Raw genomic sequence first — 14,462 nt, 5'->3', positions numbered from 1 at the left:
AGGCTAAACATGCCCAGTTCTTTCAGTCTCTCCTCATAGGGCTTGGTTTCCAGTCCCCTGATCATCTTTGTTGCCCTCCTCTGAACCCATTCCAGTTTGTCTGCATCCTTCTTGAAGTGCGGAGACCAGAACTGGATGCAGTATTCAAGATGGGGCCTAACCAGTGCTGAATAGAGGGGAACTAGTACTTCACGCGATTTGGAAACTATACTTCTGTTAATGCAGCCTAATATACCATTTGCCATTTTTGCAGCCACATCACACTGTTGGCTCATATTCAGCTTGTGATCAACGACAATTCCAAGATCCTTCTCACATGTCGTACTGCTGAGCCAAGTATCCCCCATCTTATAACTGTGCATTTGGTTTCTTTTTCCTAGGTGTAGAACTTTGCATTTATCCCTGTTGAATGTCATTCTGTTGTTTTCAGCCCAATGCTCCAGCCTATCAAGGTCCCTTTGAATTTTCTTTCTGTCTTCCACGGTATTAGCTATGCCCCCCAACTTTGTATCATCTGCAAATTTGATAAGCATGCTTTGTACCTCCTCATCCAAGTCGTTAATAAAAATGTTAAAGAGCACTGGGCCCAGGACTGAGCCCTGTGGTACCCCATTCGTTACTTCCACCCAGTTTGAGAAGGAACCATTGATAAGCACTTTTTTGAGTACGATTCTGGATTCTGGTTTAGACGGAACAGGCACACTGCCCCGATTCCCTTTCCCCTCTGAAGATTCTTAACAGAACCCTGAAACTGCACTCGCTTTTGTGCTATCAAAACACAGAGGATGGTATTCAAAACTAGTCCTAGTAAGAGTAAGCCCACTGAAATTAATAGGCACAACTCACAGGTTCCTTAATTTCAATGTGCCTAAAGTTGGACAGTGAAAAAAGTGGATAAGAGAAAAATCAACTCATTTGAAATGCGGTGCTGGAGGAGAGCTTTGTGCATACCATGGACTGCGAAAAAGACAAATAATTGGGTTTTAGAACAACTTAAACCAGAACTGTCACTAGAAGCTAAAATGATGAAACTGAGGTTATCATACTCTGGACACATCATGAGAAGACATGATTCACTAGAAAAGACCATAATGCTGGGGAAAACAGAAAGGAGTAGAAAAAGAGGAAGGCCAAACAAGAGTTGGATTGATTCCATAAAGGAAGCCACAGACCTGAACTTACAAGATCTGAACAGGGTGTTTTATGGCAGATGCTCTTGGAGGTCACCGATTCATAGGGTCGCCATAAGTCGTAATCGACTTGAAGGCACATAACAACAACAACGACAACAAAGACAATAATGCTGGGAAAAACAGTAGAAAAAGAGGAAGGCCAAACAAGAGATGGACTGATTCCCTAAAGGAAGTCACAGACCTGAGCTTACAAGATCTGAACAGGGTGGTTCATGACAGATGCTCTTGGAGGTCGCTGATTCATAGCGTCGCCATAAGTCGTAATTGAATTGAAGGCACATAACAAGAAACTCTAAGTTGAAAACAACCCAGAGTAATTCATTGTGGAATGTTAAACACAACTCCTGCTGGGTCAGTTCTATGCAGGCACAGCAAGACTCCTAAAGGCCAACCCAGAGCATCCTTTCACAAGGAGATTCCCTGCCCCAGGCCTGTGCTTAGAGACCCCTCAGGAAGCCAGTTAAAGAAACAAGTTTGAATAAGCCTGTTGGTTACCAATCCCCGTGTGACGCCTGAATTCAACACATTGACTGTGCAAATGCTCTTGGTCCCACGGGCAGACTCCCCCTTGCCACATTGGCCACCATGGCCCCTGACTCAGTGGGTACACATTCCGTGGGGGAATCCTGGCTTTGGAAAATAACTGCCAACGCTAGGCCTCACCCTGCCCCTGCCATTCTTCCAGATCTGGGCCCATTCCCAGACTGTTTTCCCACCCCCGCACTTTTATGCTTCATTCCCTGGCAATTACAGGCCTTGTCTTGGCACTACTGATCAGCCTTCTGCCAGAGCCAACCATAACTCCACTCCACCAGCTAAGGGAGCCATAGAAATGGAGGCTGCTCCTTTGCCCTCACCAAGCCAAACGCTGTCCCACTGACGGAGACGGGTGGGTGTTTCCCGCGGTAAATGTGCATGCAATGGTAAATGTGCATGCAATGGTAAATGTGCATGCAATGGTAAATGTGCATGTGTTTAAATAATAGAACACTCGTAACTGAGAAATGTTCGTTTACACCCAACGCGCACCCAGGCACTGTCTCTCCAGCAGGCAGGTCTCAAATGCCCCCCTTCCAATCAGCAGCGCCTGCCTGGCCACCCTAGGTGGGAAGCAGTTCCATTTCCATGGTGACAGGTGCTAAGGAAACAGCATCACTGAGCGATGGGCCCATTTGTCTGAGGCCTGCTTGCAGATAGGCAGATCCGGATTGATCCCTCCCTCTCCACACCTGACAAGAAATGGACACACATCCAACCCACAGAGATGGGGACTAATTAATTTAAAGCAGGTGTGAGGAACCTTTGGTCCTCAGTTGCTGCTGGACAGGGGTGATGGGAGTTGTAGTTCAGCAACATCTTGAGGGCCAAAGGTGGGTGTAGTCGTCCAGGGACTCGGGGTGTGTGTCTTAGACCCTTTACTTTTTTGGGAGCATGGTCTCTATGTCTCCAGCATCCTACAAGTTAATCAGCATGCAAGGGGGATGTATTAGTCACTGAGACTCTTCTAAAATGCTTCCTTGTTGTTTCCTGCTGATTGGAGCCAGAGTGAAAGGAGGTGAGTCAGCCACTGAGAAGACTCTTCTCAGTAGCTAACACTCTCTTCTTTCATGCTGATTGGCTCCTAGAGATGTCTGTTGTTGTGGAAGAAGGCATTGACAAGGATTTCATTCTCAACTCAGCAGCAAAACAAACCAAAAGGATGAGAGGGGCGTGGTTGCGACTATCATGAAGGGACCCTGCACTTCTCAGTATGACACTACACTGCTGGCCAAAGAGTCCCCATGCCTAATTTAAAAGCTCCAGGGAACAGAAATAAAGACGTCTCACAGGCAGTGGTGTCTAGTGGCTCCATGTCAGTGCAGCAGTGGCATCCACTCCAGGTTTTGGTCCGCATCTTGAAGGAGCTCTCAGGTGCTCCTTTAAAGCTTGGAGTAAAACCCAGAACAGATTCTACTGCCCCACTGACATGGAGCCGCCAGACACGACTGCTGACAGGAACAGCAGCTCCCTTGGAACCAAACGGGCTGGCCCACTTCAGAAGTTAACTTGAGCCTGGGCTCACCAGAACAACGCTCTGAAATCACTTTCTTATGCCAGTAGCCCAGCGGGAGGGGGATGTTTTTCAGCCCGAGGGCCGAATTCCCTTCTGGGAAACCTTCTGAGGGCCATATGCCATTGGCAGGCGGGGCCAGGGCAAAAATGGGCAGAGCAACAAATATAAATGTTATCTTTGTACACTAAGCTAATTTCGATACCCAATCACACACACCCTCTCTATTCTCCTTAAAGATAAGCAAGAGGCATTATTAGAGTTCGAGGATACTTTTCAGCCAGGCGAAAATATTTGTGGTGCAAAGCAAGTCCAGTAAGGGATTTGGTCTGGAGAAGGTTCCAAGGGCCAGGCAGGGAGGCCTAGAGGGCCACAAATGGTCTCTGAGACTGAGGTTCCCCACCCCTGCAGTAAACCTTGGGACATCTGATGCACTAATAAAGATGGCATCTCTGAGCATGCACAGAGTGCATTTCTCCCAACACTCACTAGCAACAACCAGCTCCCAAGCATCAGGCACCATGGTCACTTTATACATCATGGACTTCCTAGACAGAAAACACTTGCATGTAAGAAATGATCATGTAAGAAATAGTCATGTGAAACCTCTGTGTGTGTGTGCGCACATGCAACTGCCTATATATCGCATGTGAAGATTGTTACGTATGCGTGCTTACATATGCAAACATCCTATATTGCAGCACCATCTGTTTGAGAAATCCACAGCATGTGGCGTGTCCCTGAGCAGGCCAGGCTTGGAGGTCACAGAAACAATGCATTTATTGACCGTATAGGTTGTTGGCCCCCTTTAGGATGCACACCTTAACGTGGTGAGGGGGTTTGAGAGTGCTGAAGAAGCTGAGAGCAATGCCGTCAGGAGTCTAGACCAAGAGGCTAGACTCCTAGCAGGGGCACACAAGACGGAATGGTCAAAGCGGAGACACCAGACTAAGATGCATCCAGACTCAGAGGAAGGCAACGGTAAACCACCTATGAATACCTCTTACCATGAAAACACTATGAACAGAGTATCCAAAATGCAACACGAGATAGTGCTGGAAGATGAGGCCCCCCCGGTCAGAAGGCACTCACCGAGCTACTGGGGAAGAACAAAGGACAAGCACGAGTAGCGCTGTGACTAATGACGCAGCTGGGTCAAAGCCGAAAGGAAGACCACAGGCTGATGCGCACAGATGCAAAAGGAGAGTCCGGAGTTGTACAACGCACACAATAGGAACATGGAATGTGAGAAGCATGAACCAGGGAAAGTTAGAAATTGTCAAGCAAGAAATGGAACGCATCAACATTACAATACTTGGCGTGAGTGAATTAAAATGGACTGGAGTGGGACATTTTCAATCAGGCAACTACAAAATATTTTATGCAGGAAATGAGAAATTAAGAAGAAATGGGGTTGCTTTAATAGTGAGAAGTGATGTAGCAAGAGCAATTAAGAGCTACAACGCAAGGTCTGAGCGAGTTATATCAATGAGATTAAATGGGAAACCTATTAACATAACCATCATCCAAGTCTATGCTCCAACATCAAATGCAGAAGAAGAAGAATTGGAGAGATTTTACGCAGAAGTACAAGAGGAAATTGATCACACACCAAAACAAGATATGATGATAATCATGGGGGACTAGAATGCAAAAGCAGGGAACAGAGAAGAACTAGGAATTGTGGGGAAATGGGGCTTAGGTAATAGAGCGTGTGGTGGCCTCCCAGCTCCAGGGATTCTTGGATGAAACAGATTATCTGGATCCATTTCAATCTGGTTTCAGGCCTGGTTATGGGACGGAGACGGCTTTGGTCGCCTTGGTGGACGACCTACGCAGAGAACTGGACAGGGGGAGTGTATCCCTGTTGGTTCTGCTGGACCTCTCAGCGGCTTTTGATACCATCGACCACGGTATTCTTCTGGGCCGCCTTGCTGGGATGGGACTTGGGGGCACTGTTTTGCAGTGGCTCCATTCCTTCCTGGAGGGACGAACCCAGAAAGTGGTGCTGGGGGATTCCTGTTCGACCCCTTGGCCATTGACCTGTGGGGTCCCTCAGGGCTCAGTTTAAGAACATAAGAACATAAGAAGAGCCTGCTGGATCAGGCCAGTGGCCCATCTAGTCCAGCATCCTGTTCTCACAGTGGCCAACCAGGTGCCTGGGGGAAGCCCGCAAGCAGGACCCGAGTGCAAGAACACTCTCCCCTCCTGAGGCTTCCGGCAACTGGTTTTCAGAAGCATGCTGCCTCTGACTAGGGCGGCATAGCACAGCCATCACGGCTAGTAGCCATTGATAGCCCTGTCCTCCATGAATTTGTCTAATCTTCTTTTAAAGCCGTCCAAGCTGGTGGCCATTACTGCATCTTGTGGGAACAAATTCCATAGTTTAACTATGCGCTGAGTAAAGAAGTACTTCCTTTTGTCTGTCCTGAATCTTCCAACATTCAGCTTCTTTGAATGTCCACGAGTTCTAGTATTATGAGAGAGGGAGAAGAACTTTTCTCTATCCACTTTCTCAATGCCATGCATAATTTTATACACTTCTATCATGTCTCCTCTGACCCGCCTTTTCTCTAAACTAAAAAGCCCCAAATGCTGCAACCTTTCCTCGTAAGGGAGTCGCTCCATCCCCTTGATCATTCTGGTTGCCCTCTTCTGAACCTTTTCCAACTCTATAATATCCTTTTTGAGATGAGGCGACCAGAACTGTACACAGTATTCCAAATGCGGCCGCACCAGAGATTTATACAACGGCATTATGATATCGGCTGTTTTATTTTCAATACCTTTCCTAATTATCGCTAGCATGGAATTTGCCTTTTTCACAGCTGCCGCACACTGGGTCGACATTTTCATCGTGCTGTCCACTACAACCCCGAGGTCTCTCTCCTGGTCGGTCACCGCCAGTTCAGACCCCATGAGCGTATATGTGAAATTAAGATTTTTTGCTCCAATATGCATAATTTTACACTTGTTTATATTGAATTGCATTTGCCATTTTTCCGCCCATTCACTCAGTTTGGAGATATCTTTTTGGAGCTCTTCACAATCCCTTTTTGTTTTAACAACCCTGAACAATTTAGTGTCATCAGCAAACTTGGCCACTTCACTGCTCACTCCTAATTCTAGGTCATTAATGAACAAGTTGAAAAGTGCAGGTCCCAATACCGATCCTTGAGGGACTCCACTTTCTACAGCCCTCCATTGGGAGAACTGTCCGTTTAGTCCTACTTTCTGCTTTCTGCTTCTTAACCAATTCCTTATCCACAAGAGGACCTCTCCTCTTATTCCATGACTGCTAAGGTTCCTCAGAAGCCTTTGGTGAGGTACCTTGTCAAACGCTTTTTGAAAGTCTAAGTACACTATGTCCACTGGATCACCTCGATCTATATGCTTGTTGACACTCTCAAAGAATTCTAATAGGTTACTGAGACAGGACTTTCCCTTGCAGAAGCCATGCTGGCTCTGCTTCAGCAAGACTTGTTCTTCTATGTGCTTAGTTAATCTAGCTTTAATAATACTTTCTACCAGTTTTCCAGGGACAGAAGTTAAGCTAACTGGCCTGTAATTTCCGGGATCCCCTCTGGATCCCTTTTTGAAGATTGGCGTTACATTTGCCACTTTCCAGTCCTCAGGCACGGAGGAGGACCCAAGGGACAAGTTACATATTTTAGTTAGCAGATCAGCAATTTCACATTTGAGTTCTTTGAGAACTGTCGGGTGGATGCCATCCGGGCCCGGTGATTTGTCAGTTTTTATATTGTCCATTAAGCCTAGAACTTCCTCTCTCGTTACCACTATTTGTCTCAGTTCCTCAGAATCCCTTCCTGCAAATGTTAGTTCAGGTTCAGGGATCTGCCCTATATCTTCCACTGTGAAGACAGATGCAAAAAATTCATTTAGCTTCTCTGCAATCTCCTTATCGTTCTTTAGTACACCTTTGACTCCCTTATCATCCAAGGGTCCAATCGCCTCCCTAGATGGTCTCCTGCTTTGAATGTATTTATAGAATTTTTTGTTGTTGGTTTTTATGTTCTTAGCAATGTGCTCCTCAAATTCTTTTTTAGCATCCCTTATTGTCTTCTTGCATTTCTTTTGTCAGAGTTGGTGTTCTTTTTTATTTTCTTCATTCGGACAAGACTTCCATTTTCTGAAGGAAGACTTTTTGCCTCTAAGAGCTTCCTTGACTTTGCTCGTTAACCATGCTGGCATCTTCTTGGCCCTGGCGGTACCTTTTCTGATCTGCGGTATGCACTCCATTTGAGCTTCTAATATAGTGTTTTTAAACAACTTTTATCCCCTATGCTATTTAACATCTACATGAAACCGCTGGGAGAGGTTGTCCGGGGGTTTGGGGTTTGGTGCCATCAGTATGCTGATGACACCCAACTCTATGTCTCCTTTCCACCTAATTCCAAGGAAGCTGTCTCAGTTTTAAACCGGTATCTGACATCAGTGGTGGATTGGATGAGGGTGAACAAATTGAAGCTTAATCCAGACAAGACAGAGGTGCTCCTGGTCAGTCGTAAGGCAAATCAGGGAATAGGGATACAGCCTGTGCTGGGGGTTACACTCCCCTGAAGACACAGGTTCGCAGTTTGGGTGTGCTCCTGGACTCAGCGTTAAATTTGGAGTCCCAGGTTTCTGCAGTGGCCAGGAGTGCTTTTGCACAATTAAGATTAGTGCGCCAACTGCACCCGTTCCTTGAGCTGTCTGATCTGGCCACGGTGACACATGCCTTAGTTACATCCCGTTTAGATTACTGTAACACGCTCTACGTGAGGCTGCCTCTGAAGACTGTTCGGAAACTTCAGTTGGTGCAATGTGCTGCAGCCAGAATGTTAACTGGGGCTGGTTACAGGGACCGTACTACCCCCCTGTTAAAAAAGCTCCACTGGTTGCCAGTCTGTTTCCAGACACAATTCAAAGTGCTGGTGTTGACCTATAAAGCCCTATACGGCTTAGGTCCAGGCTATTTATCAGACCGTATCTCCCTGTATGAGCCTGCCCAGGCCCTGAGATCCTCAGGAGAGGCCCTTCTCTCAATACCCACATCTTCTCAAGTACGACTAGTGAGGACGCGTGAGAGGGCCTTCTTGGTGGCTGCCCCTAAGCTTTGGAATTCCCTTCCTAGGGAGGTAAGAATGACCCCCTCCTTGCCGTCCTTCCGCCGACAAGCAAAGACCTTCCTATTCCAACAAGCCTTTGGAATTGAAGGCTAAGGATAGGGCGTGAAGGGTGCTGCATTGCTAATGTCTATTATTTTTAAACTAGTTTGAACTCTTTTAGCTATATGTGTGTATGGTTTTAATATTGGAAATAGTTTAATCTTATTTTATTGTATGTTTTTAATTATATGTATTTTTTATCTGGAAGCCGCCATGAGTTCCAGTTTTGGAAAAATGGCGGGGTATAAATAAAGATAATAATAATAATAATAATAATAGGTGACAGAAATGAAGCAGGAGAAAGACTTATTGAATTCTGTGAAGCCAATTATTTGTTTCTTGCGAACACATTTTTTGAACAACCAAAAAGACGACTGTACACGTGGACATCACCAGATGGTCGATATAGGAATCAAATTAATTTTATAATTGGAAACAGAAGATGGAGAAGTTTCATACTTTCTGCAAAAACAAGACCAGGAGCAGACTGCGATACAGATCATGAACTGATCGTATTGAAAATCAGAGTAAAGCTAAAGAAGAACAACAAAGCACTCATAATGCCAAAATACAATTTAAATAACATCCCAGAAAAATATAAAGATCAAATAAGGAACAGGTTTGAGGCTTTAAACTTAGTTGACAGAGAACCAGAAGAACTATGGACTGAAGTCAGGGATGTTATCAGGGAAGAATGCAAAAAGACAATACCTCTTGTTAAAAAGAGAGAAAGACCTCAATGGATGACTGAAGAAACTCTTCAAATGGTTAAAGAGAGAAGGAAAGCAAAAGCAAAAAGAGATAGAAACACGGTCAGAACCCTAAGTGCAACTATACAACGACTAGAACGTAGGGACAAACAAAACTATTACAATAGTTATTGTATAGAAATAAAAAGGACAACAAAATGGGAAGAACAAGAGCCCTATTCCAAAAGATTAGAGAAATGAAAGGGAAATTTAAACCACGAGTAGGGATGTTGAATAATCAACAGCGAAACACAGAGGAAGATGGAAGCAATACACTGAAGAACTCTGTAAAAGAGATGCCAGGATGACAGATTCATTCACGGAGGAACCATATGATGACGAACCAGAAATTTTAGAATGTGAGGTGAAAGCTGCCCTTAAAATTATTGGAAGAATAGGAATAGACAGCATACCAATAGAGTTGCTACAAGCTACGAGACTGAATCAGTCCAAATTTTGACAAAAATTTGTCAAGAAATATGGAAAACTAAACAATGGCCCACAGACTGGAAGAGTTCAATATATATCAATATATATCCCACTTCGAAAGAAAGGGGATCCCAGAGAATGCAGTAATTACCAAACTATTGCCTTAATATCCCATGCAAGTAAAGTAATGCTCAAGATTCTACAACAAAGGCTCTTACCATATATGGAGTGAGAAATGCCAGAAGTCCAAGCTGGATTTAGAAAGGGAAGAGGCACCAGAGATCATATCGCAAACATACATTGGATAATGGAACGGAGCAAGGAATTTCAGTAGAAAATCACCCTGTGCTTTATAGACTACAGCAAAGCCTTTGACTGTGTAGATCATGAAAAACTATGGAATGCTTTAAAAGAAATGGGGGTGCCACAGCATCTGATTGTCCTGATGCGCAACCTATACTCTGGACAAGAGGCTACTGTAAGGACAGAATATGGAAAAACCAATTGGTTCCCAATTGGAAAGGGTGTGAGACAGGGGTGTATTTTATCACCCTATTTGTTTAATCTGTACGCAGAACATATCATACGGAAAGCGGGATTGGACCAAGATGAAGGAGGTTTGAAAACTGGAGGGAGAAACATCAATAATTTAAGATATGCAGACAATACCATACTCTTAGCAGAAACCAGTAATGATTTGAAACGAATGCTGATGAAAGTTAAAGAGGAAAGCACAAAAGCAGGACTACAGCTGAACGTCAAGAAGACTAAAGTAATGACAACAGAAGATTTATGTAACTTTAAAGTTGACAATGAGGACATTGAACTTGTCAAGGATTATCAATACCTCGGCACAGTCATTAACCAAAATGGAGACAATAGTCAAGAAATCTGAAGAAGGCTAGGACTGGGTAGGGCAGCTATGAGAGAATTAGAAAAGGTCCTCAAATGCAAAGATGTATCACTGAACACCAAAGTCAGGATCATTCAGACCATGGTATTCCTGATCTCTAGGTATGGATGTGAAAGTTGGACAGTGAAAAAGGCGGATAAGAGAAAAATCAACTCATTTGAAATGTGGTGCTGGAGGAGAGCTTTGCGCATACCATGGACTGCGAGAAAGACAAATAATTGGGTGTTAGAACAAATAAACCAGAACTGTCACTAGAAGCTAAAATGATGAAACTGAGGTTATCATACTTTGGACACATCATGAGAAGACATGACTCACTAGAAAAGACAAAAATGCTAGGAAAAACAGAAGGGAGTAGAAAAAGAGGAAGGCCAAACAAGAGATGGATTGATTCCATAAAGGAAGCCACAGACCTGAACTTACAAGATCTGAACAGGGTGGTTCATGGCAGACGCTCTTGGAGGTCACTGATTCATAGGGTCGCCGTAAGTCATAATCGAATTGAAGGCACATAACAACAACAACAATCGTTGTTGGCCGTAAAAATGACACCAAAAGGATTCAAAAAGATGAATTGTCCCTGAAATGTGGCTTCCAGGCAGTCCTGAGCCCCTTCCCTGCTCTGTGGGGAATACAGGATTTCCTATCTTCTGTCTGCAGCCATTTCTTCCCATCATCCCCCCATCGTCTCTCTGCAAAAACAGCCATTAGATGCCCCCCTTCAAGAAACATAAAGAAGCTACTAACATCACATGCCTTTCACTCTGGGCATGTCAGTGCCACTCATGCTGGCCTGAATTCTTTCCCTCTGGAGAATTCCTGCCTCTTCCCTTCTTCCTCCAGAGTGACAGGACTGCATGGAGAAAAGACAGCTTGGAGCATGTCACATCCTGCAGAACTTTCATCCCCTTCAGTACCCATCCAGCCTCAGTCTAGAAGTCGCACACCCCTTCCCTGCCCGCTGGAAGATGGCAGAACCCATGCAGAAGCATTGCGGACCGCCAGTTTCTGTCACTCAGTTTCCATGACAGGCAATGAGCCATTAAAAACATTGCAGACCTTTGGATGAACTCACGAGCACATGAGCAATGCTAAGCTCTTCTTCCTAGAGAGAAAATGGCATTCCCAACCTAGGGAGTGAACAGGCAGAGATAAAAGGCACAGCTGGGAGACTGAGGGTTTGGACTGGTGGGGGGGCAGCCAGTAAGATGGGAGGAGACACCAACTACCTCCCCTTCTTTCTTATATTCCATGACACTGAAAACCAGGATGTGAATGTAGCCTAAAATAGCATTTGCCTTTTTTGCAGCCACATCGCGCTGTTGGCTCATATTCAGCTTGTGAACCTGAACATTTTTAAAGCAACTAGTCCGTTTGAAAAAGCTGGCCTTTAGCAGCTAGAATTAAGCAGGAATAGGAAGTATGTTCTACGGAGGTGTGGGTTTAAATCCCCACTTGGTCATGAAGCCCACTGGGTGACTGGGCCTGTCAGCAACTCTCAGCCTAACCTACCTCCAGGGAGAGTGTAAAGATTAAGTGGGTGTGGGGAGTGAGGAAAGAGGTCCCATGTACATATATACCACCTTGAGGTCCTTGTAGAAAAGGCAAGATAGAAACAAATAAAAAGAGTAATTTGTCATTTCTGCCCGGTTGCATTTAATTGTTTTTACAATATGCGAGCCACTGTCTGTCTACCCTGAGGCCTGAGGCATAGGGACTGCCGTGTTACTCAGTGCCAGATGTAGCAAATCCTTGGCTTAATTCCCCGCATCTCCCATCCAAAGAATCACCAGGCCATCAAAGACCCAGTTCGGAAACTTGGAGAGCCATTCGGATTATAGGTGATACTATGGGAAGCAACAGTCTAATGGCATAGGACAGCTTTTAGTGAGTTCACATGAGCCCTAAGACCAACTGTCCTCCCCCAACCTCCAGCTGTTTTGGACTACAACTCCCCTGGAGGGCACCAGGTTGGGGAAGGATGGACTAGGAGCTGGAAGGAATGTGCACAGACACCTTGAGCTCAAAAGAGACTACAGGCAGCCAGTGGCGGGGGAGGGGGGAGTCCATGACAATGGGGCTTCAGCACCGTGGACAGCTCCTTGAGTGGCAGGACTGAAAGCCCGAGCAGATTCCACTGCCCCACTGACATGGAGCCGCCGCGGCAGGTTGTGGTCCCCAGGCCTGCAGTATGAAGAACAGCCAACCTCTAGGGAAGGAGAAGCAACAGAGCCCATCGAAAGCTAAGCAGGGCAGCAACAAGCCAACAAACCTCTCTCAAATCCCTCCTGCCTTTGGTGCACATCCCTAGATGAAGGAGGTAAAAGAGCATCTCTGCTGCCGTTGCAAGGGCCTCTTTCAACGGAGAAATGGGCAGCGTGGCACGGTCAGCTGCAGGGGCACTGAGAAGGGGGAGGGGAGCTGCCGGGGAGGAAAGCCCTTCCTCAGCACCCCTCCTCCTGCTGCACCCCCACCCTCGAGGGGAAGCCTGCGCAGAGGCCACAGGTCTGATCCCCCCACCCCCACTCCACTCTTGGCCCCCTCCTCAGCCGCAGGGAGGTGCCTCGTTGGCATTCCGCCCACCGGGGGAGGGCCGCCCCATCGGCCTAGATCCAGAGCCGGGGAGGGGGGAGGGGTCCCATAAAATCCAAGGGGCCTGGGTGCTGCCCTGCGGGCCACCCGCCCCATCCCACCCCCCAGCTGCAGGATCGGCGCCCCGCCTTACCTGGGGGCTGCTGTCCTGTCCTTCGGGGGGCGGCGGCGGCGGCTGCCTGCCCCCCTCCTCCCCCGCCGCCGCCCCCCCCTGGCCGCCATCCTTCTTGAAGAGGGTGTAGAAGATGTAGACCAGCAGGGAATAGAAGGCGTACATGGGGCTGGGCGCTGCCGCCGCGGCACCCCCACAGCAGCCGCCGCCGCGCCGGGCTTCCCCTGGGGGAATGGAGGCCTCCGGCCAGCCGCGCGCCTCCCCTCCAGTCGGGCAGCGGCATCGGGGGGGGGAGCGGCGCCGGCTCTGCCCTGGCCCGCCCCCCTCGGGCCCCGCCTCTCTTGGCACCTCCTCCCTCCCAGCTGCCCCCACCCCCGCGCGAGTCACGTCCAGGTCACGCGGAGCCCGGAGCACGGGCAGCCCGGGGGCTCCCCCTCCACACACCCCCACCGCATCCAGATGAAGCCTCGAGGGGACCCCCCGGCCGCCTCCCTCGGATGCACAGGCCAGCTGGCGCCGGCAACGTGGGAGGGAGGGAGGGAGGGAGGGAGGGAGGGGGCAGCCTGACTGACTGGCAACGTCCATGTGCAGTTGCCCCCCCTCCCTTTTTTGCCGGTCTCCTGCCCCCCCCCCGAGATTTCTGCCTGCGGCTGCTTGGCACGCGGAAGAAGGGCCCACCCAGGCTCAGTCCAGGTCGAGCTGGGAGAGATTCCTGCCTGAAATCCGGGGGGGGGGGCTGCCTGCAGCCAGTCAGTGTAGACAATACTGAGCTATATTTATTGCCTTCCTCGGTTGTTCCTAATTAATCTGGGAAAGCCAGACTGGGGAGGTATCATAGCTCAGTGGTGAGAGTATCTGCCTTGCATGTAGAAGGTCCCAGGTTCAAACCCCAATGGCATCTCCAGGTAGGGCTGGGAATGTCCCCTGCTTGAAATCCTGGAGAGCAGCTGCCAGTCAATGCAAGCAGTATGGGGCTAGATGGGCCAATGGTCTGACTCAGTAGAAGGCAGGTGCCTGTGTGCCCATCATTCCTGCTGCAGGACTGAGGCATCCTCAGCAAGACCAGTGTAGGAGCTTCACACTTCTGACTGCTGCAGACGGCCTGATCCAGGACAGAGAGAGTGGCAATGTCCTCTGCATGCATTTAGTTAAAGAACTTACATACTTTTTGGATACTCTTTTCATAGGGTTTTCGTGGTAAGAGGTAGAGGTGGTTTACCATTGCCTTCCTCTGAGTTTGGATGTATCTTCACTAG

At 47.5% G+C, this 14,462-nt stretch overlaps 1 protein-coding gene across 1 annotated transcript in view; it reads right to left on the bottom strand.

Annotated features, from left to right (window-relative positions):
* Positions 1–13,446, bottom strand: part of KIFC2 (kinesin family member C2) — a 49,580-nt gene extending 36,134 nt beyond the window's left edge. The window contains exon 1 of the mRNA XM_061612186.1: positions 13,228–13,446. Within this exon, the coding sequence (XP_061468170.1) occupies positions 13,228–13,371 (144 nt within the window). The 5' untranslated portion in view covers positions 13,372–13,446. The remainder of the gene's footprint in view (positions 1–13,227) is intronic.
* Between the last annotated feature and the right edge of the window lie 1,016 nt (positions 13,447–14,462).

The sequence above is a fragment of the Rhineura floridana genome, chromosome 1 (genome assembly GCF_030035675.1).
Source record: "Rhineura floridana isolate rRhiFlo1 chromosome 1, rRhiFlo1.hap2, whole genome shotgun sequence".
Taxonomy (NCBI): domain Eukaryota; kingdom Metazoa; phylum Chordata; class Lepidosauria; order Squamata; family Rhineuridae; genus Rhineura; species Rhineura floridana.
Note: the sequence above shows the minus strand (reverse complement) of the source record. Positions and strands in the feature narration are given on the sequence as shown.